Source organism: Pongo pygmaeus, chromosome 2 (genome assembly GCF_028885625.2).
Source record: "Pongo pygmaeus isolate AG05252 chromosome 2, NHGRI_mPonPyg2-v2.0_pri, whole genome shotgun sequence".
NCBI lineage: Eukaryota > Metazoa > Chordata > Mammalia > Primates > Hominidae > Pongo > Pongo pygmaeus.
Genome location: NC_085930.1, coordinates 112216393 through 112241323, shown reverse-complemented (window position 1 = coordinate 112241323; position 24931 = coordinate 112216393). Strand labels below are relative to the sequence as shown.

The following is a 24931-nucleotide window of genomic DNA, read 5'->3' as shown; positions in this document are numbered from 1 at the left end:
TGCTAAGTCATATCTAGCTGCTTATTTTGGACTCAAGAAAACAGCATTACAGATAGTCAATTTATTGCCACAGGAAAGCCAACCAAGCTATACTTAGTCTCCACTCAACAGAACAGTATTCTGATCTTTTCTGGCAGGATTAAAGACTGAATTCTGATGATAACAGCTACTATGAGAAACTTGGAGTTGCAGAGCTGGTGAATATTCATGAAGTTTTCTTACTATAATAGCCCCTGGCAGGGAGGATGGAAGGGATGTGTACTTTTGAATGATCTAAGAAGCTTGGAGTTTATCCATCAGACTTGACTCTAGGATTTCAAATCCTAAATTAAGAGAAAAATTCACTTTTCACTGAAATTGATAAAGTATATTAGGAAAAATGTTCAAGATTCTGAAGCTAAAATCACTATGTAGATATTTCTCTCCACCTCATAGGGAAAATGTTGGGTATCTCTGGTGTGGAAACAACTGGCAGTGAGCTTCCACTCTGCTCTGCTTTTGTGTCTTACACACTATACTCTGGGCAGAGCAAGAGGATATCTTGGTCCCCAGAGATGCAGAGTGAGAGATGCCTCTGAGATCAGGTCCCTTGAGTAAAAGTTTCCAAGGCCCTGCTCCGCCTCATGAACACTAAACACCTTTCTATTTTATCACTCACACCCCAAATTAAAATAAGAATGATCTGAATGTCATCACTGACTTGCCAGAAATGCAGGCACATGAGCAGGTTAATTCTCCTAAGAAAGCAACCCAAGGCTAAGACTTTCATTTTCTAATTCTAATTAAAAGAATTTCAAATAGCAACACAGAAAGACTTCTTGAAGGGATATAAGGGAGAGATTCTGTTTACAAGTCCTTTTAGTCCTTTTAGAGCACCTGAAAATTAGAACCTGGAGGAAGAGAAGGCCAGTGAGAAGGGTAACAGAAAATCATGTGCAAAAATGACTTGGTGCTCTGGGGATGGAGAACTGGTGGGAGGAGCTGTGCCTCAACTCAGGAGAGATGAAAGTCAGGACCCTAGTTCATTTGTTTACTATTTTCCAAACGAAAATAACTTTATCGTATTCTGGTTTTTAAAAGTACATGTTTGTTGTAAAAAAAAAAAAAAAAAAAAAAAAAAGCAGGGTCAGCGCAAGGACAGCAAAGAAAGGCATTTTTTAAAATAAAAAAATTATCAAGAAATACCCTAGAGTAAGCCCTTGCTGTTTCTCCAGCCTCACTTCTTTTTGTACATTTTATATACACATATATAAAGTGTGACATAAAAGAGACCATATAAATTTTTTTGTAACCAGATTTTAGCACTTAGTACATCTTATTCATGGATCCAACAATTATTCATTGAGAGCGTACTATGGTGAGCACTTTAAAATGTGCCAGGGGTAAAGCTGGCAACTATACAAGCATGTGACCTTCCAGTCAAGATGGTGCATGAGTTCAAAATTTGCACCCCTCCCCCATAAAAACTATAATGGAAGCTTTAAAAAATACAGATAGTTATTCCCATGGGTCAGGAATGGAACAAACATACACAGCAGCTTGAAGTTCAAAAACAGTCAGAAGTAGCTACCAAGAAATAGGATCTTCAGGATCACTGAGACCAGTAGTTTGAGACTAGCCTGGGCAAGACTTCATCTCTACAAAAATTAAAACAACAAGAAAAAAACAAACTTGGCCAGGCATTGTGGTGCATGCATGTAGTCCCAGCCACTTGGGAGACTGAGGTGGGAGGATCACTTGAGCCCAGGAGTTTGAGGCTGCCATGAGCTGTGATCATGCCACCACTGCTCTCTAGCCTGGGCAACAGAATGAGACCCCGACTCAAGAAAAGAAAAAGAAAAACCTTCCAGGGCACGTTTATTTGTAAACCATTCCAGAGGATAGAAAAGAGATGTAAAGCTCCCTAATTCATTCCATATGGTTAGCATCATCCTTATAGCAAACTGCACAAATAAAACACCAGGAAAATTTTTTTTAAAAAAAAGGAAAAAGAAATAGGATCTTCAATGTAATCGGACTATCAATCCAGGTGTGGCAAGACAAAAGCCAGCCAGAGAGTGTGAAATGGGGGTTGGGGTTCCCTGTGAATAAAAGGAGACAGAAGAAGCTTTTCCAGCTGTGGGCCTCCTGCTAATAAATGAAGCTATTCTATTGTTGAAACAGCAGCCACAGAACCCGGGCCAAATTCACTGAAGCCTCAGTATCTGGATTTGTGATATACCAAATAATAGCTTGAGATAGAAATTTGGGCCTTGCATTTGTTTCTGGATTTGGGGACCCAGGGCAAGGTAACTATAGTACCACTAGATAAGAAGCAGTTGGTTTAGAGAAAAGAAACAAGAGCATCACAAAACACAAATACCTTCCACTCTTGATGAACTTGGATAGGAAGTTAGACTGAAATGGAGAAAGAGAACCACCAAACAAAATGACCACTAGGTGAATTCACCCAGAAAGAAATGAAAACAATAAAGCAAGCTAAAAATGACTTATTTTTAACAGCTTTCTTGAGTCATAACTGACATGCAATAAAGTATAAAGTGTACAACAATCAAGACAGTGAGCATAACCATCATCATTATAATTTTATTTTCACTAATACCTCACTATTTTGATTACAGTAGCTTCATAGTAAGTCTTGAAATCAGAGTATTAGCCCTCCAACTTTATTCATTTTCAAAGTTGTTTTGACTATTCTAAGGTCCTTTATATTTCATGTAAATTTTAAAACTAGTTGATCAATCTCTACAAAAAATTTCTGCTGGGATTTTGACTGGGACTACATTGAGTTTACACATCAATTTTGGGAGAACTAGCATCTTAACAATATTGAGCCTTCCCGCTCCTGAACCAGGTATATCTCTCCACATATGTAGAAGTCCTTTAATTTCTCTAAGCAATGTTTTGTGGTTTCCATACCTTTTGTTAGATTTTTCCCTAATATTTCATATTTTTATGCTATTGCAAAAAGCATTACTTATTTCAATTTCAAATTGTCCATTGCCAGAAATAAAACAGATTTTTTTGCATATTGATTTTGTTTACTGCAATGTGGACAGACTTCTTTATTATTTCTAGTAGCTTTTTGTTGATTCAATTGGATTTTCAACATAGACACCATGTCATCTATGGATAAAGACAGTTGTACTACTTCTTTTCCAATCTGGATGATTTTTAATTATTTTTCTTGCTTGATTGCACTGGCCAGGACCTCTAATACAATGGCAAATGGAAGCAGTGAAAGCAGACATCTCTGTTTGTGTTTCAGATTTTAGGTAGAAAGCATTAAGGCTTCCACCATTAAGTATAATGCTAACTGTAGATTTTTCAGAGATGTGCTTTATCAGGTTTCATCAGAAATAAATGTTAGATTTTTACCAAGTACATTTCTGTCTCTATTGAAACAATGAAATAGTTTTCCTTTCTTGGCTTGCTAATGTATATATTACTTGATTGGTTTTTAAATGTTAAACCAATCCTGCATTACTGGGATAAATCCCTCTTGGCCATGGTATATTTATTCTTTTAATATATGGTTAGATTCAATTTGCTAAAATTTTGTTTAAATTTTTGCATCTATGGTCATACAGGATATTGGTAGTTTTATTTTCTCGTAACATCTTTGGTTTCTGGTATCAGGGTAATGCTAGCCTCTAGAATGAGTTGGGAAACAGAGCTTCTTCAATTTTCTGGGAAAGATTTTGTAAATTTGGTTATTATTTCTGAAATATTTCACTGAATTTACCACTGAAGCTATCTGGCACTGGAGGCTTCCTTATGGAAACATTTTAAACTAAAAATTCAATTTTTTAATAGACACAGGGTTATTCAGGTTATGTTTTTTTCTTGAGTGAGTTTAATAGTTTGTACCTTTCAAGAAAGTTTTTCATTTCATCTAAGTTCTTTCATTGATTGGCATAAAGCTATTTATAATATTCCCTTATTCCTTTTAATATCTGTAGAATTTGTAGAGATATCTCTCCATATTCTTCTCTCATTCCTGATACAGGCAAGTAGTGTCTTTTTTCCCTGATTGGTATGGCAATGGGTTTATCAATTTTGTTGACCATCTCAAAGAATTGGGTTTTGATTTTACTTATGTTCTCCACTGTTTTCCTAGTTCCTTATCTTTGATTTGATTTCTGTAATCTTTATTAGTCCCTTTCTTCTACTTACATTGGGTTTAATTTGCTCTTCTTTTTCTAGTCTTTTAAGGTAGAAACTAAGGTAATTGATTTGAGACCTTTCCCAAACTTTTCTAAAAGAGAAGTCATGTGCTGTAAATCTCCCTCCCTCTAAGTACTGTTTCAGGAGCATCCCACAAATTCTCATATGTAGTGCTTTCACTTTCATTCAGTTCGAAATATTCTTCTTGATTTTTAATTTGACCCATGACTCTTTAGGAGTGTGTTAGTTTCAAATATTTGGGGATCTTCCAAGTATCTTTTTTAAATTGGCTTTTAATTCCATTATGGTGAGTTCTATATATTTATCAACTTATAATTTCTCTATATTACAAAATATATATTTGCATATGTATAAATTTATATATACTTTATATGACTTGAATATTCTTAAGTTTGAGGCTTGTTTTATCATGCAAAATATGGTATATCTTGGTAAAATGTTCAGTGTGCGCTTCCAATAATGTATTTCCTTCTTTTGTTGGGTGCTCTGTGAATGGCAATCAGGTAAAGTTAGGTGGTAATGTTGCTCAAGTCTACCATTTCCTTGCTGATTTTCTTTCATCTCTTCTATCAATTATCAACAAACAGGCACTGAAATCTTTTATTTAAGCTGCATGTTTGTCTTTTTACCCTTGTGCTTCTAACAGTTGTTTTGCTTCATGTGGTTCGTTTAGCACTGTTAGGTCTATTTGATTGACTATCGTATCATTAGGACATGACCTTCTTTATCTCTGGCAATAGTTTTGCTCTGAAATCTACTTTGTCTAATATTTTAAAATAGCCACTCCAGCTTTCTTTTGATTAGTGTAACCATGGTGCATCTTCTTCCATTCTTTTACCTTTAACCTACGTGTGTCTTTATAGCTAAGATATGCTTCTTGTAAGGAATATATAGTTGGGTCTTGCTTTCTTGCCCCCAAAATGGGGAAAAATGGAAAACAAGGCCCAAAGTGGACTGTTAGCTGATGGGAAAGGGATATCACTGATTTATTAGAGAGAGGGTATTAGGGAGCTAGGACAGGACACAGGAGGTAGAAATTTAATATCATTGTTTATGCCAAGGAAAAACGGGTAACATAAGATAGAAATGGGGACTTAAAATGTTTTGTGATTATAAAAGTGGTAAATTTGTAAAGGTACCTTAAAGAAAATCTGAAATATACAGATGATTTAAAGAAGAAAACAGAAATCACATGTAGTTCTACCACCCAGAGTAAACCACTGCAAGCATTTCAGTATATGTGTGTCCTATATTATACAGAAGTAGTCCTCACTTTGCATGGTATTAAAGGACCATAAAAATGACCATGCAAAGTTAAAACATGCAAAATAATCTTAATAATGAATGGAGAAATTAGGATTGCTCCATGATCTTTAAAGTTTCTTTTCAAAATATTTAAAACATTATTATTATTATTATTATCATTATTATTAGAGACAGAGTCTCTGCCACCCAGGCTGGAGTATAGTGGTGTCACCATAGCTCACTGTTACCTTGAACTCCTGGGCTCAAGTGATCCTCCCACCTCAGTCTCCCAAAGCACTGGGACTACAGACATGAGCCACTGCACCTGGTCCTTATTATTGATTATAAATGTGTACTTACGTGTTGAGGAATAAAAACAGTAAATTTAATATTTATTTAGTACTCTGTAATGTGAAACATTAAAAACATGGAGAATTAAAGCATCTTATTTCTTTGTAAAACACTTATCAAGAGTAGTTTGAATAGTGCTTCTCTTCTTCTCATCATATAATTTATGATATAGAAACAGCACACTTTCTATGACTTGATGAACTGTCATCCTGCTTTCTAATATGGCTCAACTCTCAACATTTTACCCTTTGCACTTTCAGTGTCATAGATATTTCCCAGAGCTCCTTTAATGTGAAGTTTTTTTGCTTGCATCACTTCCTCTGGAACATCTTTATCCTTTTTATCAAAACAACCTTTGTCATTTATGCAGACAAGTTCATTCTCACCAGGTTTCTCTGGCTACATACCCAGAGCTTCTCAAATGATAGTAGTTTCAATAATCCTACAGTCAGCTCTTTCTTCTGTAACTCCACTTACATTCCTTTCAAATTTCACTTCCCACATTATCATTTTTAATTTCTTTGCTGCACCTTCATCTTTGCTGGACAATTCCTTCTTTCAATTATCAACTTTTGTAAAATGCTACATAGACTTATCACTAGGGGACAAAGAGGCAAACCAATTACATGCATTGCTGTCTGTGCATAAAATAAATAATGGATGCATAGTAAGCAAATGCTGACAGACTTTGAATATGTGAAATGACTAGTCACTAATGGTGATGTGCACCTGTTATTTACATAGTGATTTCTTGACTGAAGAGCTAATGGCAAAGTTTATACTTTCATGTAATTACTTCCTAAACTTTGGACCATGTTGTTAAGCGGACTGATATTATTAATATTAAACTGAAATTTGTGCATATCAGAACCATGCAAAAACTCTCTCTCTGCTCTTTGTACATATATCGTGATATATATTATAAAATGAACCTAATTTTAAATATATATTTTAAATAAATATATATTTTTCAATTATATACACATTTTAAAATATACTTTTAACTAGCATGTTAAGCGATATATTCTAATATTTTATTTAACTCATGTTACAAATGTTTTCCCATATGATTAAATATGCTCAGGAAACATGATATTGTGAGTAGCACAGAATCTACCCTAAGAATTGAATTTAATTAATTTCCAATTGAGCAACATATAGATTAACAAAGTTTTCAGTACTAAAAATAATGCTGTAAAGTATATCTGTTTATACAAAATAATTCTGTACTTCTGATTATTACCTATGCATAAATTTCTATAAGTGGAATGACTACATTGAAAGGCATAAATAATCGTAAGGCTTTCGATACAGACCAATTAATATTTTAATTTACCAATATATATTCCCACAGTCAGCTTCCAACTTTGAAGATTGGAAAAGTAAAAACTTGCATTTCATTTTTTTCTCATTTAATTTTCCCTTATTACTAATGAACTTATGTGTTTGGTGAAATTAACATTGGGCATTTGTATTTTTGCTGTTGTGAATTACCTGCTTAATTCCTTCAACCACTTTTCTCTTGGGGGTATCTCTTTCTAAATGATTTAAGTGACTTCCCTCTCTCTCTCTCTCTCTCTCTCTCTCTCTATATATATATATATACACGTATATATATATACGTATATATACATATACACGTATATATACGTGTATACATATATACGTACATATACGTATATACATATATACATATATACATATATACATATATACGTGTATATATATATACACGTGTGTATATATATATGTGTGTGTATATATATGTATATACGTGTGTGTGTATATATATATATACGTGTGTGTGTGTGTGTATATATATATATATAATCTCCTTACAGATACCATGTCTCATAATGAATTTGTTATAAGTTGTGGGACTCCAAAGACCATCAGTTATTACCATTCTGCCCAATTCTCACATAAGTGAGATGTATAAATATAATGTTATACTAAAATTCTGGCGTGTTTTTACCTGGTTCTAATATCTAACCTTCAGATTTGGTTATTAGAGTCTAATTATTAAGACTCAATTTCCTCATTGATGCACATAAAAACTTACCATTAATTATGCTAAAGTATTCTTATCCTATATTTAAAAATCAAGGCAAGAAAATAAAATGGCCAGGCGCAGTGGCTCACATCTGTAATCCCAGCATTTTGAAAGGCTGAGGCGGACAGATCACAAGGTCAGGAGTTTGAGACCAGCCTGGCCAGTATGGTGAAATCCCATCTCTACTTTAAAAAGATACAATCTCACCACTCCTATACAACATAGTGTTGGAAGTTCTGGCCAGGGCAATTAGGCAGGAGAAAGAAAGAAAGGGTATTCAATTAGGAAAAGAGGAAGTCAAATTGTCCCTGTTTGCAGATGACATGATTGTATATCTAGAAAATCCCATCGTCTCAGCCCAAAATCTCCGTAAGCTGATAAGCAACTTCAGCAAAGTCTCACGATACAAAATCAATGTGCAAAAATCACAAGCATTCTTATACACCAATAACAGACAAACAGAGAGCCAAATTATGAGTGAACTCCCATTCACAATTGCTTCAAAAAGAATGAAATACCTAGGAATCCAACTTACAAGGGATGTCAAGGACCTCTTCAAGGAGAACTACAAACCACTGCTCAACGAAATAAAAGAGGATACAAACAAATGGAAGAACATTCCATGCTCATGGGTAGGAAGAATCAATATCACGAAAATGGCCATACTGCCCAAGGTAATTTACAGATTCAATGCCATCCCCATCAAGCTACCAATGACTTTCTTCACAGAATTGGAAAAAACTACTTTCAAGTTCATATGGAACCAAAAAAGAGCCCGCATCGCCAAGTCAATCCTAAGCCAAAAGAACAAAGCTGGAGGTATCACACTACCTGACTTCAAACTATACTACAAGGCTACAGTAACCAAAACAGCATGGTACTGGTACCAAAACAGAGATATAGACCAATGGAACAGAACAGAGCCCTCAGAAATAATGTCACATATCTACAACCATCTGATCTTTGACAAACCTGACAAAAACAAGAAATGAGGAAAGGATTCCCTATTTAATAAATGGTGCTGGGAAAACTGGCTAGCCATATGTAGAAAGCTGAAACTGGATCCCTTCCTTACACCTTATACAAAAATTAATTCAAGATGGATTAAAGACTTAAATGTTAGACCTAAAACCATAAAAACCCTAGAAGAAAACCTAGGCAATACCATTCAGGATATAGGCATAGGCAAGGACTTCATGTCTAAAACACCAAAAGCAATGGCAACAAAAGCCAAAATTGACAAATGGGATCTAATTAAACTAAAGAGCTTCTGCACAGCAAAAGAAACGACCATCAGAGTGAACAGGCAACCTACAGAATGGGAGAAAATTCTTGCAATCTACTCATCTGACAAAGGGCTAACATCCAGAATCTACAATGAACTCCAACAAATTTACAAGAAAAAAACGAACAACCCCATCAAAAAGTGGGCAAAGGATATGAACAGATACTTCTCAAAAGAAGACATTTATGCAGCCAAAAGACACATGAAAAAATGCTCATCACTGGCCATCAGACAAATGCAAATCAAAACCACAATGAGATACCATCTCACACCAGTTAGAATGGCGATCATTAAAAAGTCAGGAAACAACAGGTGCTGGAGAGGATGTGGAGAAATAGGAACACTTTTACACTGTTGATGGGACTGTAAACTAGTTCAACCATTGTGGAAGCAGTGTGGCAATTCCTCAGGGATCTAGAACTAGAAATACCATTTGACCCAGTCATCCCATTACTGGGTATATACCCAAAGGGTTATAAAATCATGCTGCCATAAAGACACATGCACACATATGTTTACTGAGGCACTATTCACAATAGCAAAGACTTGGAACCAAGCCAAATGTCCAACAATGATAGACTGGATTAAGAAAATGTGGCACATATACACCATGGAATACTATGCAGCCATAAAAAATGATGAGTTCATGTCCTTTGTAGGGACATGGATGAAGCTGGAAACCATTATTCTCAGCAAACTATCACCGGGACAAAAAACAAAACACCACAAGTTCTCACTGATAGGTGGGAATTCAACAGTGAGAACAGATGGACACAGGAAGGGGAATATCACACACCAGGGCCTGTTGTGGGGTGGGGGGAGGGGGGAGGGATAGCATTAGGAGATATACCTAATGTTGAATGACGAGTTAATGGGTACAGCACACCAACATGGCACATGTACATATATGTAACAAACCTGCACGTTGTGCACATGTACCTTAAAACTTAAAGTATAATAAAAGAATAAAAATAAAAATAAAATAAAAATTAAAAGGTACCAAAAAAAAAAAATTAGCCGGGCATGGTGGCGTGTGCCTGTAATCCTAGCTACTTGGGAGGTTGAGGCAGGAGAATTGCTTGAACCTGGGAGGTGGAGGTTGCAGTTAGCCGAGATGGCACCACTGCACTCCAGCCTGGGTGACAGAGCGAGACTCTGTCTCAAAAAAAATAAATAAATAATAAATAAAAAGACAAGACACCTTTAAAAACCTATTAATTAGCTAGACTTTGTTTTTGGCATGACCCACGTTTCGCAGTTCCACATTCAATTTTTTCTTCAACCCCTCTAACTCCCATCTCTCGCCTATCAGTCTGTCCCATTGCCCTAGTCTTGTTATTTCAGTGAAATGTATTCATATTAAAGCATTACTTCTGAAAGAGGGCTTGAAGACAGGAGAATGCTGGAGTGTGGATCATCATGGGTGAGAATGACTTTCTGGAGGAGCTCTTTTCTGGCACACCTCATATCCCACCACATAAATGCATGTTTTTCTACTCAACCTAGAGCAGGCAGCCTTGGCCAATAACAAAATGCCATTAAAAAAACATATTGCTACATGACAGCCACTCAAGACAAAGGCATAAAAAGTAATGGGAGAAAGCAGATCTGCAGTTCCGGGGCCTTTCTTCCCTAAAGCTAGACAAATCTAAACATTGAATGTCAGGGCCCTGGGGACTTTCGTGTTAGAAAAGGGTAATGATGCTGTGGCATCTATTTTGACTGCTCAGAGGCTTTGTGCTCACCAATGCTGCCGGGATCCTACAGCTGGGTTTTTATGTATTGCAGTGGCTATAAGCATTGCAATTTTCCAGAAATACATGGGTCCCTGGTTAATGTCAACTGCCCTTTTGTATCCTTTCTTGTCAATCAAAGATAGGGTTTGGGTTGTTTCAGAAACACAGGCTGCCCAATGAATGTCAGGGCAAACCCTGCTAAGAAGAGGGCAACTTCTAGAGAGAAGTCTAAATGATGCAATTTTAAAGCAAGCGAGCCGAGCCAGTGAGCTATCACCACTACCACCTCCTACTAGAGGCCAGGCAGGACAGCAGGAGTGCTGCGGACAAATTCTCTGAATAAATTTGTACTTGAACCTATGTCTTACCAGACTTAGTCTATCCTCAGTTCCACTGAGAAGATATACTACATTTGCTAGCTCTTTACTTCCTTTCCTACACAAATACAATTAAATCCCTTCTCTGTAACAGGCCCCAAAGTGAAGTAAACAGATATGGCTCCTGCCTTCCTAGGGTTTACAGTTTAGTGGGAGGGACAGAGACATAAACAAGTGTTTTTAGTACCAGGTAACAGGAAGTGTTAGGACTAGGAGGCTGGCGATGCTATGGGAGCCAGGGTCTGAGGCACGCTAAACCAGTTTTCGTGGGTATAAGCAGCCTCCTAAAATAAGTGACACTGAAGCCAAGACCGGAAAGCCAAGGAAAAGTCAGCAAAATGAAAGGAGAATGAGCTAAGGGAAATCAAGGCATGTTTAAAGAGCTGAAAAGAGTTGGTACACAGAACACAGAATATGACAAGAAAAGCCAAGAGAAAGTGCTAGAAACATAAGACAGGGTCCAATTATCTATGATTTTGTAAGCCTGTTCAGAAATTGGAGTTTATGAAGTCGATGAATGACAGGATGAGTTTTGTATTTTGGAAAGAACACTGACTGTACCATGGAGAAGACACTAGAGGGAGCAAGAACAGGCAGAGAATCCAGGTGGAAGGCTCCTGTGGTCCTGTAAGGGCAGGAGGATGGTGGTGGCCTTCATGATAGTGCTCATGGCAATAAGGAGAAAATGGCAGTCTGTAACGTGTGATGTGTGATGTGTTTGGGTGGCAGAGCTGCCAGGGCTTGATGAAACGGGGCAGGATGGTGAAGGAAAAGACAAGAATGATGCCCACATTCTTGGCCTGGGCAATTGAGTGGAAGTTAGTTTCATTCACTGACAGACAAAGCACAAAAGGAGGAACAGTTTTATTTTTATTATTTTATTTTTTCGAGACGGAGTCTCACTCCGTCACCCAGGCTGGAGTGCAACGGCACCATCTCAGCTCACTGCAACCTCTGCCTCCTGGTTTCTCAGCTCACTGCAACCTCCGCCTCCTGGTTTCAAGCAATTCTCCTGCCTCAGTCTCCCAAGTAGTTGGGACTACAGGCATGAGCCACCATGCCCGGTTAATTTTTGTATTTTTAGTAGAGACAGGGTTTCACCATATAGGCCAGGCTGGTCTCAAACTCCTGACCTCAAGTGATCTGCCCACCTCAGCCTCCCAAAGTGCTGGGATTACAGCTGTGAGCCACCGAGCCCGGCCCCAAGTTTTATATATAAATTTTTTTTTAGAGACCAGGTCTCACTATGTTGCCCAGGCTGGTCTTGAACTCCTGGGCTCAAGCGATCCTCCTGCCTTGGCCTTCTAAAGTAGGAACAGTTTTCAGGAGGTACTTATTATGAGTTTGTTTTAACCCTGTTGAATCTGAGGTACTTATGGCATATCCAGTGGAAATGTCCAGAAGGCAGACGGGCGGTGGCTACTCAGAAAGAGGGGTATCACCTTTAAATGGAGTACTGACTCTTTAGAGGAGCTGCTTAGTATAGAACTAATAAAATCCCCAATCTCTTCGGTTTGACTTGCAAAAAGACTACTACTATCCCTGGGCTCCATCACCATAAACCATAATCACCATAAAGCACTACCAGTATTTCATGCCACTGACTGTGAAGTCAGCAGGAAGCAGAAGGAGAACAGGCAACTACAAGTCCACCACCATTTGAAAAGAAAAATCTGCTCATGTACTTTGTGAAAGGAAGAAATTTAGTAATAAAAATGGAAAACAGAAATGGACTTTTTCTACATTGTGTTTTATTTTTAATTTATTTTTATGTTAATTTACCTATTTTTAAAACTGGTACAGTGATCTCAGAAACATGAATTGGTAAGAATCATTAGATGTTCAGGTGACAGCTTGGTCTCCCAGTTATCTAGCATAGCCATACTGATACAAGTTGAGGACTGGGTCCTAAACGGACTGTCGAGGACCATCTTTTCAGTGGCCAAAAAAGGCACACATGATTCATGTGAAATAAGCAGAACAATATAAATTAGTCTAAATACTGGCACCTTTGATATATAATAAAGAGTATTTTTAAAATAATACCATAGGAAATATCTATTTTAATTAAGGGACAAGCAGGCTGTAGCATCATTTCTTATCATAGCTAACTAGTTTAAAAACTTATCTAGAATATATACTTTGGCTTCTCATTTTCTTTCTTTCAGGAATAAAACACTTTTGTCAAGCACCTTGCTTTATCTTTCCTTCAGGAGACAGTCAACTTATTATATCCTATATTAGCCATATCTTATACTATGGTTACCAATTGAGGGTTTGAAGTTCCCCCTGAAATTGTGAACTGCGTGCAGAACTCTGCATATAAGTGAGTCTAGGCATTTTTATGGTAAGAGGATCAAGAATAGTCAGATTGTCAAAACAGACTTAGAATCACTGTCTTATATAAACATTTCACTATGGCTCTCCTACAGTGTATATTATAAATACAGGTCATAAATTATAGGTCGACAGGTTTCATATTCTCTTAAGGATAAGTAGGTTTACTTTCATAGGACCATATCTGGAAAAAACCTCAAAAGCTAACAAGTTCATTCTGTTGCCTTTAGGCCAAATGCTTCCAAAATTATCCAAGTCAGATGAAAACTCAAAGTGTGTTTATTTTTCCCTATGGGAAAGCAATTCCAGCACCTCATTCTGTAACCTATTACATTTTTTAACAACCACTGTAAAATTTATCTTTGGTCTGTATGTGCTCTAGTTTAGGTCCTCAATAGCCTTATTACTATTTTTCTTCACTTTATACACAGCTATAAATGTGTGCTGATCTTTCCCAGAGAAGACATATGGCAGTGTTCTTGTCACAGGCCATTTTTAAACCTAATGGTTCCAATGATAAATGTGTATATATTGTACATAATGCAGCCCACACACATTAGGCATACATCTAGCCAATATACTAGAACCTAACTGTGATCAAGTTACAAGTAACAGGAGTTCAGTGTCACAAAGAGCTGAGAAAAACCTCTCAGAGGACAATTTTATTCCTTGGGTAATCACCTGCCCTGAACACTGGGTGGCATCACCATTGGGCTGCAGGGCTCTAAGCAGGACAGTGAAAGCTGCAGCTCCAGTAGAATTCTAGGAGAAAGGCGGGAAGACCTCTAAGCAGTGGATAGTATTCAAGGAAACTGGACCCTGTGCTTTTACATATGTAAATATTCAAGGTAAGAAACCAGAAGACATCTGGAAAAAAGCAGGGAACAAGAGGGGGCCTTTGGGAGGGACTTACAAACACAGGGGAGGATGTTTATAAAGAACGTTCCAAGAATCGTCTTGTAAAGAATCCTAAACTGAGCAGAGGGGTAGCATCGGAGGTTGGCTGGGTGAGAGAGACAAAAGGAGCACTTTATGAGGGCAGGAGGGACTATTCCAACAAATCATAGCAAGCAGAGGATAAGGCTAAAAATCAGACATAATATGTGCTCAAAGGGGAAATTTTCAAGAAATGACACTTGATCATTTCTCCCAGGTATCATCTCATTTAATCCTCAGGCTCAGAGACAAAGAGTGCCCCATCCAAGTTCACACAGCTGGGCAGCAGCAGAGCCAGACATTCAGTCTTGGATTTCTGACTCAAAATCCACAGCTCCTGGCAACCTCTGGCCAGAATCGTATGATATTGCAATTCAAGTAATTGGGGGATAGTACCATGTACAAAAAAAGTGCTATATGAATTTCAGGAACTATTGGTAGTACAGACTAATAAATTGTCATATTCCTAATATAAGGTTGAACCAAATGAAACTGCTACTTTTGTAGGCCCCAAATGGTCAGATATTGGCAATTTTATGTGATTCAATGTCATATCACGGAATCAAAAACGGAAGGTGTCAGCCTAAATTTAGAGCCCAAGGTGGTACCCTCTTGTGTTTAAATTTTATAAAAAACAGAAAAAGAATAGTGAGAGAAGAATACATAAAGCATGCTAATAAACATTTAAATGCAAAATCCTCAAATACCAGCAAAATCCTCAAATACCAACAGAAACCTCCATTTCACATTTTATGTTCTATACTCACCTTCCTCCCTGATTACTGGAATTCCTAAAGTCAGCCTTCTGGGGAATCTTCTGATTTTGAACTTGGTAGATGCATACTGCCGTATTTAACAGACCTCTGTGGCCTACAGAGAGCCATCTATCTGCTCCAAGTTCCTGGTTCTCTGCTGTTCATCTATGTCAGAACCTCCAGAAAGCTCCCTGGGCAGCACCTAGGCCACTCCAGGGAATTAAGTGCTTAGAGAATTAAGTCTGCATTTCAAGTTTCATCTACTGCTCCATCCAGGGATTTTTCATTAGGGCCTACAGTATTTGGGTTGTTAGATTAGATTATCTGGAATAGACGCCTGTTCAACAAACAATTCTGAAAGAAGCAGATTCCTCCAGGAGAGGAGACGGAGTATCTACTCTCTTTCCACTGAGAGTTAAATCCAATCACTCAAACCCAGCAATTAAACAGTGTAATCAGGGCAGCTCTTACAAGGAGTGTAAGCAAACCCAGGTTTATCAGAGCCACTCTGTGTTGGTGTTCCTCACATTTGGAAGACATAATCATTTCTATTTCCTAATTAACTCTGCTAAGTAATTAGATATAACTACATAAAACAGAAGTGTAAAATGTTTTGTGCTTCCTAAACAAAAATGCTTTGTGACATCTACAAGCATTTTTGTCCATTTATGTATTTGTCATAAATGGACAAAAAGGCTATCATCCTTAGGATGGAAAGGCAAAAAGTAGCCTCCGTTCAGAACATCTTAAACTATGAAAAATGCATCTGGAAATGACTCCATGTTTGAGCTAAGAATATCTTCCATTCATGAAGACCTCCAAAACTTAAAAACAGACAAAACAGAATGGCTTTCGAATCAAAACACTGTATTTCAGTGAGACTATTCCCAAACATGGAATGAAGTTAAGAGTTTAACGTGTTTGCAGTTAATCCAGAGGCCAAGGAGAATGGTGGTAGGGAAAATGTAGACTCAGTTCAGACACTGAGCTCTCTTGTACTTTTATCCTTTGTAAGCTTTGGGGTACTTATGTGGAAGGTAAGGATGGGCCTATGTCATAAGGAAAGAAGGGCTAAATAAGATCAAAGGTAAAGCACTAATAAAATCTAGCTCATTGTCAGCACTGGTTAACAGTGGTGAAATTGTGTTTTTTTGTTTTTTGGTTTTTTTTTTGAGACAGGGTCTCACTCTTTCACTCTTTTGCCCAGGCTAGAGTGCAGTGGTATCATCATTGCTGGCTGCCGCCTCACACTCCTGGGCTCAAGCAATCCTCAAGCCTCAGCCTCCCAAGTAGCTAGAACTATAGGTGTGCACCACCACACCTGGCCAAATTTTAAACATTTTTGTAGAGATGGAGTCCTGCTATGTTGCCTAGGCTAGTCTCAAATGCCATTGAATATACAAAAGACCAAAGAATATACATATACTATGAGGTCGATTCTCCCATCTCAACCTCCCAAAGTGCCAAGATTACAGGCATGAGCCACCACACCTGGCCTGTATCAATTTTTATATAGCTATATTTGTTGAGCACATACTATATGCCAGGTACTGTTCATTTAATCCTCAAAATAACTTTATGATCTCATTAGCATTACTAACTTCATTTTACAGATGAAGAAACTGTGGCATCAATAAATTAAGTAACAAATATTGTTAGTTAATATTTGTCCAAAGTCACACAGCTGGTAAGTGGCAGAGCTAAGTTGAGCCCATGCCCATGAACTCTGCATGCAATACTGTCTTGCGTTATTATTGTTATTGTTCACTTTATTTCTTATATTTCATCTTCCATGTAATTTCTAACTTATAATTCCATGGAACATGGATATCATAGGAAAAAAAAAAAAAAAAATCCCATTTAAGGAATACTATGCAGCCATAAAAAAGGATGAGTTCATGTCCTTTGTAGGGACATGGATGAAGCTGGAAACCATCATTCTCAGCAAACTATCACAGGGACAAAAAACCAAACACCGCATATTCTCACTCATAGGTGGGAATTGAACAATGAGAACACATGGACACAGGAAGGGGAACATCACACACTGGGGCCTGTCGTGGGGTGGAGGGAGCGGGGAGGAATAGCATTAGGAGATATACCTAATGTAAATGATGAGTTAATGGGTGCAGCACACCAGCATGGCACATGTATACATATGTAACAAACCTGCACATTGTGCACATGTACCCTAGAACTTAAAGTATAATAAAAAAATAATAAAAAAGAAAAATTCCATTTAAGAAAGGGCAACTAGATGTTCTTAACTAGAAAGATGATAAAATTAGGCTGGGCGTGGTGGCTCACACCTGTATTCCCAGCAATTTGGGAGGCCGAGGTGGGCAGATCACTTGAAGCCAGGAATTTGAGACTGGCCTGGACAACATGGTGAAAGCCCGCCTCTAATAAAAATGCAAAAATTAGCTGGGCTTGGTGGTGGGCACCTGTAATCCCAGCTACTTGGGAGGCTGAGGCAGGAAAATTGCTTGAACCTGGTAGGCGGTGGCTGCAGTGAGCTGAGATCATGCCACCTCACTCCAGCCTGGGCAAGAGAGTGAGACTTCATCTCAAAGAAAAGAAAAAAAAAGATGATAGAATTAATTGGCAAAAATATAAAGTTAAAATTAATTAGGAACAATAATTTGATTTTAAAAGACTGGGAAGTTTTGTAGGCAGTGAAATTATATGTTTAAAACAGTTTTTTTAATTTTTTATTTTTTCAGATGGAGTCTTGCTTTTTCACCCAGGCTGGAGTGAAGTGGCACGATCTTGGCTCACTGCAACCTCTGCCTCCTGAGTTCAAGTGATTCTCCTGACTCAGCTTCCCGAGTAGCTGGAATTACAGGTGCACACCACCATGCCTGGCTAATTTTTTTTTGTATTTTAGTAGTAGAGACGGGGTTTCACCATACTGGTCAGACTGGTCTCGAACACCTGACTCAAATGATCCACTCACCTTGGTTTCCCAAAGTGCTAGGCTAAAACTGTTTAATACATCCAAACTCTGAATTTCTGTTGAGCTCTTTTTGTATATTCAATGGTCTTGTATAGTCTTACCTGTTTTTATTTAATTTTGCTTATTTCATTCCATTTCTATTGAGATTGAGGGGGTGTGCCCTAGGTCTGTGTCTGTGCTTTTGCATTTCTGGGGGAGTCCTGCATGCCAAGTCAAACTCTAAAATATCTTTTTGAAAAGAAATTGATTCCCATAGCAATTTCTTCTTTCCTCTTAGAATTCATTTGTTGAATTTTTAACCTCACATTTGTTAAGAAAGTAATTAGAGTTGAGATTTTGCCTTACCTAAATATCTATTTAAATGAATAAGCCACCTGGTTTTAAAATAAAGTAGAGATTTAGTTTTCCAGGCCAAATAATCTTCTGAAAGTTCTTTTGGCTCTAGTTTTGAAGGGAAAAAAAATAACATAGAAACTCAAGAGATCATGAAATTCAAATAAAATTACTTCAACTTCAGTAATACTCCAAAAGACATACAGGTGAGCTCTTACCAGTGGAATGAGCAGGCTAATCAGGTCTGTCAGAGGTCTGTTGAGCAGCAGCAGGTCTTCTGCAGCCTGAATGTCCTCTCCTGAGCCAGACTTCTGGGTCTGGAACAGGGAGAAGAGAAATGAAAGACGGTCTTGGTGATTAGTCAGCTTGGCCAAAGGAAACAGGAGCACTCCATCTGGCAGACACAAGGGGCTGAGGAAGCATTCTACCTCGGTTTCCAAGGATGGAATAGATGGAGGCCCCAGAAGAGATACTATGCTTTGTTATGACACAACAAGGAGTGTAGATATTGCCTCTGCCGCCAGCTCAGGCTACAGAAGCTGACCTGGATAGCACATAGATAAAGCAATTACAAAGCTTGCTGCTGGAGGAATAATGGTGATGTCCCATATATTGCAGTGAGGAAGCGCTTAATCTTTTTTTTCTTTTTGAGTTGGAGTCTCGCTCTGTCACCCAGGCTGTCGTGCAGTGGCACAATCTTGGCTCACTGCAACCTCTGCCTCCTGGGTTCAAGCGATTCTCCTGACTCAGCCTCCTGAGTAGCTAAGATTACAGGCTCTTGCCACCACGCCTCGCTAGTTTTTGTATTTTTAGTAGAGACCAGGTTTTGCCATGTTGGCCAGGCAGGTCTCTAACTCCTGACCTCACCTGATCCACCCATCACAGCCTCCCAAAATGCTGGCATTACAGATGTGAGGCACCGCACCCAGCCAAAAGTGCTTTATCTTAAGCATCCTGAGACTAGGTGCTGAAGAAAACTGAACTTTAGAGAAGCTGGGTAGTTTGTCTAACATCTCACAGATAAGGAGTGACAAAGCCAGAGGACCAAACCCAGGCTGACTCCAAGTCACAAATGCTAATCTCCTCTGAGCATATTTATGCACATGATACATACCAAGAGCATTCTGCTATGCTTTCCTTCTCTATATACATAAATATGCTCAAATACCATCTAAAATATTTGTCCAACATATCACTGCATGAATAGGCTTCAAATACAGGTCTATATTCCTATGAATGTTCAGACTTAAATGGCAATGAAAATAAATGAGTGAGTGGTTTTTACATTGTGTGTCTTCTCGCAGGGGTTTTATAGAATAGTCTAATTCCAAAGGAGACTTCTATCATAGAGATGAATAATTTTATATTGAAAAATGGTACAGATTATTTTTTGCATTTGCTATAATATGTAGACGCTCTTCCTCTCTGTTTTTACATTTACTCAGAAGAAACAAAACCACTTTTCAATAATGACCTTTGCCAGAGCCAACAGAGCAGGCCACAGGCTGCCCTGCCTTGAGTCATTAACCTGGACTCCAGGATCCTTCTCATAAATGCCTAGTTTCCTTCTGCATTTCTGGCCTATGGACAGAATTTCAGTTGCCTGTTTTCTTTGGTTCAGAAGAACTTGACTGAAAATCAGACACCTGTCTTTTAACAACTTGCACATCTCAACAGATAAGGAGAACAAGGGTCATCATTAGCTTGGAGCTTCCCTCTCACTTCCCTGACTGACTTTATAGGAAACGCAGAATTTCCTTTCAGGAAACAAATGTGCAGCACTATACAAGAGGTCTGAACCTTTCTGAATCTTGGCCGTTGATCCCTTGCCCTCTGAAACATTATCTGCCATGGAATATTAGCCTTCCACATTACCACATTATCCCTTAGAGCAGATTGATTTCCTCCTGGGAGAGATAAGGCAGTCTTGCAAATCAGCAATGAGGCAGCAGTGAGGGGTATGGTGCCTCCTTTCCAAACACACACAAGCAAGCGAATGGGGCCACAGCACAAGCAACACTGTAGGACTTTTTCCACCAGGATGTCCCATGGTCCTCCAGATCCTCCAAGATCTACATAGTCATACGTCATAGTCGCCAAGAAACGTCGACCCAGCCTACCATATTCATGTGGCCACCTCCTTGCAAAGTTGCCAAGAGTTCCAGAAGAAAGAGAAGGCTACAGCTTTGCACAACAGAGAGGTGGTACAAAAGAAAGACATTAGAAATTCCACTCTCCCCACAAAAGTACTGACCCACAAAGGAAGCTCTGTGCAACAAAAGGACACCTGCCTGGATGCAGCAATAAACACTGAAGCCCCCAGAATCAAATGCAAAGGCCCAGGCCTGCCTTGCCTCTCAGCCTCTCTCCAATTCCCCAACATCAGACTCCCTCATGTCAGCCTCCTAATTCCTGGATTTGCCATCCTTTGTGTGCATCTTGTACAGGGCCCGTGTCCCTGACACAACATCATGACTGTCTGCTCCATCCAGGTCCTCTGACTTTGTTTCTGGTCCCACTGACCCCTTTCCAGAACCACTCCCTTTTGTCATTGCTGTGTGTGAACTCACCCCACTCCTAGCAATCCCCTAGCTGTTATAGCCCAGGCGAGAGAGGATGCTAGCCTGGGCTAGGGTGATAGCAGCAGGGTTTGAGAGAGGCAATTGGATGTGTTAGATGTTTATGGTGAAATCTACATGATTTGGTGACAGATTAGATGTGGGACATAAAAAAAGAGGAAAATTTTAAGAATGCCTCCCAGGTTTCTGGTTTGCATGGCAGGGTGAGTGGGGCAGGGCTTGCTGGCAGGGAAATGGATTTGGGAGGTAGATCTTGAGTTCAGCTTTGGTCTATGGGGCATTCTAGAGGTCATATTGAGCAGCTGCTAGGTATATGAATATTGATTTCAAAGAACAACTTTAGGTAGAAATATACATTTAGTAGCCTTAAACATATCAAACTAAAGAAGCTGACATTCCTTTGGAACTTGTCATCCTTTTAGTTAAACCATGAGATCCTAGAGGATGGGAACTGAATCATATTCATCTTTACATTGTGAACATGCAACATGACGGTGTCTGGAGAGCACAGTAAGTGTTGAACTGATCCGAGCCACACCATTGACAGTTATGCTCCAGTGTGCTAAAACCTGCTGGAGATATAAGACAGGAACTGAGCTGGGCATGGTGGCTCATGCTTGTAATTCCAGCATGTTGGGAGGCCAAGGCGGGCGGCCTGTCAATTTCTGGGCCATATTTAACATTAAATAGCAATACAGCATTACCTAAAGTGAGATAACAGAATACAGCTTCTTAGTATTAAAAAAAAAAAAAAGGCCAGGTATAATACAATTCTCTTACATCTAGCATTGCTACACAAATCTAACACACAGAAGTAGGTAATCAACAGAGGTCTGCTAAATATACACAGAAGTAAGGCATCTATAAAGAACAAGAGACAGTTACTTCCTCAAGTAGTTCCTGTCTTATTTTTTTGAGATGCAGTCTCTCTCTTTCATCCATGCTGGAGTGCAGTAGCATGATCTCGGCTTACTGCAACCTCTGCCTCCTGGGTTCAAGCAATTCTCCTGCCTCAGCCTCCCAAGTGGCTGGGATTACGGGCCCCCGCCAGCATGACTGGCTAATTTCTGTATTTTTAATAGAGACGGGGTTTCACCATGTTGGCCAGGCTGCTCTCAAACTCCGGACTTCATGATCTGCCTGCTTCAGCCTCCCAAAGTGCTGGGATTACAGGTGTCAGCCACCGCGCCCAGCCTTTATTTTTATTTTTTGAGATGGAGTCTCGCTCTGTCACCCAGGCTGGAATGCAGTGGTGTGATCTCGGTTCACTGAAACCTCCGCCTCCCAGGTTCAAGTGATTCTCCTGCTTCAGCCTCCCGAGTAGCTAGGACTACAGGTGTGTGCCACCACACCCAGCTAATTTATTTATTTATTTTTTTTATTTTTAGTAGAGACAAGATTTCACCATGTTAGCCAGGCTGGTCTTGAACTACTGACCGCATGTGATCTGCCCACCTGGGCCTCTCCCAAGGGCTGGAATTATAAGCATGAGTCACCATGCCCAGCCCAGTTCCTGTCGTTATATCTCCAGCAGGTTTTAGCACACAGTGCAGCATAACTGTCAATGATGTGTCTCGGATCAATTCAATTCAACACTTACTGTGCTCCCCAAACACCATCATGTTGCACATTTGCAATGCAAAGATGGATATGATTCAGTCCCCATTCTCTAGGATCTCATGGTTTAACTAAAAGGATGACAAGTTCCAAATAACTGTGCTAAGGCAGAATCTGAAAACTGCTATAATAGAGGTAGAAATAAAGTTTAGGTTAAGGAGGGAAGTAGGATAATGTCACAATTGACTTCATCACTTGGATGGTGGGGACGGGGTCTACTAGGAGTCATATGGAGTACAGATATTTCACATGTGGAAATTTCATGAGGAAAGGCACAGGAGTGACAAAGCACAGCACCCACTTACCAGATGGCAGTGCAACTGTCTGATTGGGGTATGGGCAGCATGGAGGTCAGGCAGATGAGCTGGAAAGGTACCCTGGGGCTCTATTGTATAAGCCTTTGAATGTCTCAGCAAGGAGTCAGAAAGTTATAGATAATGAGATGTCACTGAAGTTTTCAAAGGAAGGGAGAAACTATCAGGACTATGGGCTATGACAGAAAAATCTCATCCGCATTCAACAACCAGGCAGAGGGTAGTTTATGGTGAAGGCCAACAAGGGGAAGGCCGTGAAGGAATCAAGTTGGATAATTATAAGAGATACTGAAAATAGATAGCCCCCTAAAATAGCCCCCAACCACGCATAGCCTTTATGTGTATGTGGGACTAAGAAAGACTCAGTAGCCACATTACAGTCTTTCAACAATACTGACACATCTGCAAATCAACAGCAGTTTAATGGTCCTACTATCAGGAGGATGATGTAACAAGCTTCCCCATACTACCTCAGAAAGGATAAACAAGGCCCAGACTGGAAAGTCAGGTGACCTGAATTAGAATAATAAATATTTGTCTTCCCTAGAAAAGCCCTCCCTAATCTCAAAATTGGGTTTGGTCCCCTGCCTCATTATTCATTCTGCAGCACGTAATACCTTTCAATTGCTGCATTTTCACACATGCAATAAGATGAAGACTTGCTTCATTATTTGTATGTTGACAGTCTTCCCTATTAAACTGTAAGCTTCCTGAGAGCTAACACCCTTTCTCCCTTGATTCCTGCTGAAATTACAGGTGCCTAGCCCTATGCTAGGCTCATAAGTACAAAATAACTCATAAGCCTGCTAGGAGTTAGTCAGTAAATATGAACTGAGCACTCTTCCATGCACCGGGACGTAGAAATGAGAAAGTCATGGCCCACAGGAGGCCCCCTGTAAACAAAAAAGGAAGCACCTTTCTTCTTGTTGCTGTTCATGATACAGTAACCACTTATTGGTCACCTTCACTGGCCCAGGTATACGTATGCCACTTTACATCTATATATAATTATATATATTTTATTCTCCCATTGAAGTCTCACAACCACCCAGCAGAGTGGTGACCACATCTACTTTCCAGATGAGGAAACTGATACTCAGGTGCAGTAACTTGCCCGAGGTTATAGAGGTGGGGAGTGGTATAGTGGTGTGTCTGGGATTTGAATCTAAGGCATTCTAGCCTGCACAACCCACATGTCCCCACCACACAAGTGAGTCTCAGGCACTTTGTCTCTGCCTCCATTATCTTTCACACATAACATTCAGAGGTGAACAGGGACCAGTTTTAAATCATGGGAAAGGTAGTGGGTAGGGACTGAACTTCTGATGGAGATTCTAACACGTGCCTGCCTTTGCTCCCCCATACACATACTTGCATCATACCACTCTCCTCCCTGGAAAAGTGCTTTGTGAATCTAAGCATTATTATAATTTTAAGCACTGGCCTCTCTCAATTCTTCTACTTTAAAGAAGCTCCTGTTAGAAATAGATATAGGTTTCAAGTGCAGAAGAATCCCCAGTGTGAGAAGTATGTCTACAAATGGAAGGGGTGACTTAGGGTTTTGGAAAGTACTTATGGCTCAGTGTTTCAAGGCAGATATGTCTTTGATTCACATTCCATTTCTTTTCCCAACTCTTTCACCTAATTCAGCCTCAAGGACTCCTCCTCCTTCATATTGACACCAGGTGTCATGGAGATCAAAGTCAGTGGTCAAGGCCAAAAGCAATACATGGCAGATATTATGAGGGATGATTTAGAAAGACGGTAGCAGTAAAATGTACAGTGGTGTTTAAGACTATGAAAACAATAAAAAACAGTGATCTACTGGGAAACTAGCAAGTTGGAAATAGAAAATTCAAAAATATTTTG

At 39.2% G+C, this 24931-nt stretch overlaps 1 protein-coding gene across 6 annotated transcripts in view; it reads right to left on the bottom strand.

Moving 5' to 3' along the window:
- Window positions 1-24931, bottom strand: part of ULK4 (unc-51 like kinase 4) — a 722036-nt gene that overhangs the window by 189074 nt on the left and 508031 nt on the right. For all 6 annotated transcript variants that reach the window (XM_054482410.2, XM_054482411.2, XM_054482412.2 and 3 more), the window contains one exon: window positions 18771-18869. In XM_054482410.2, coding sequence (XP_054338385.1) covers window positions 18771-18869 — 99 coding nt within the window. The remainder of the gene's footprint in view (window positions 1-18770; window positions 18870-24931) is intronic.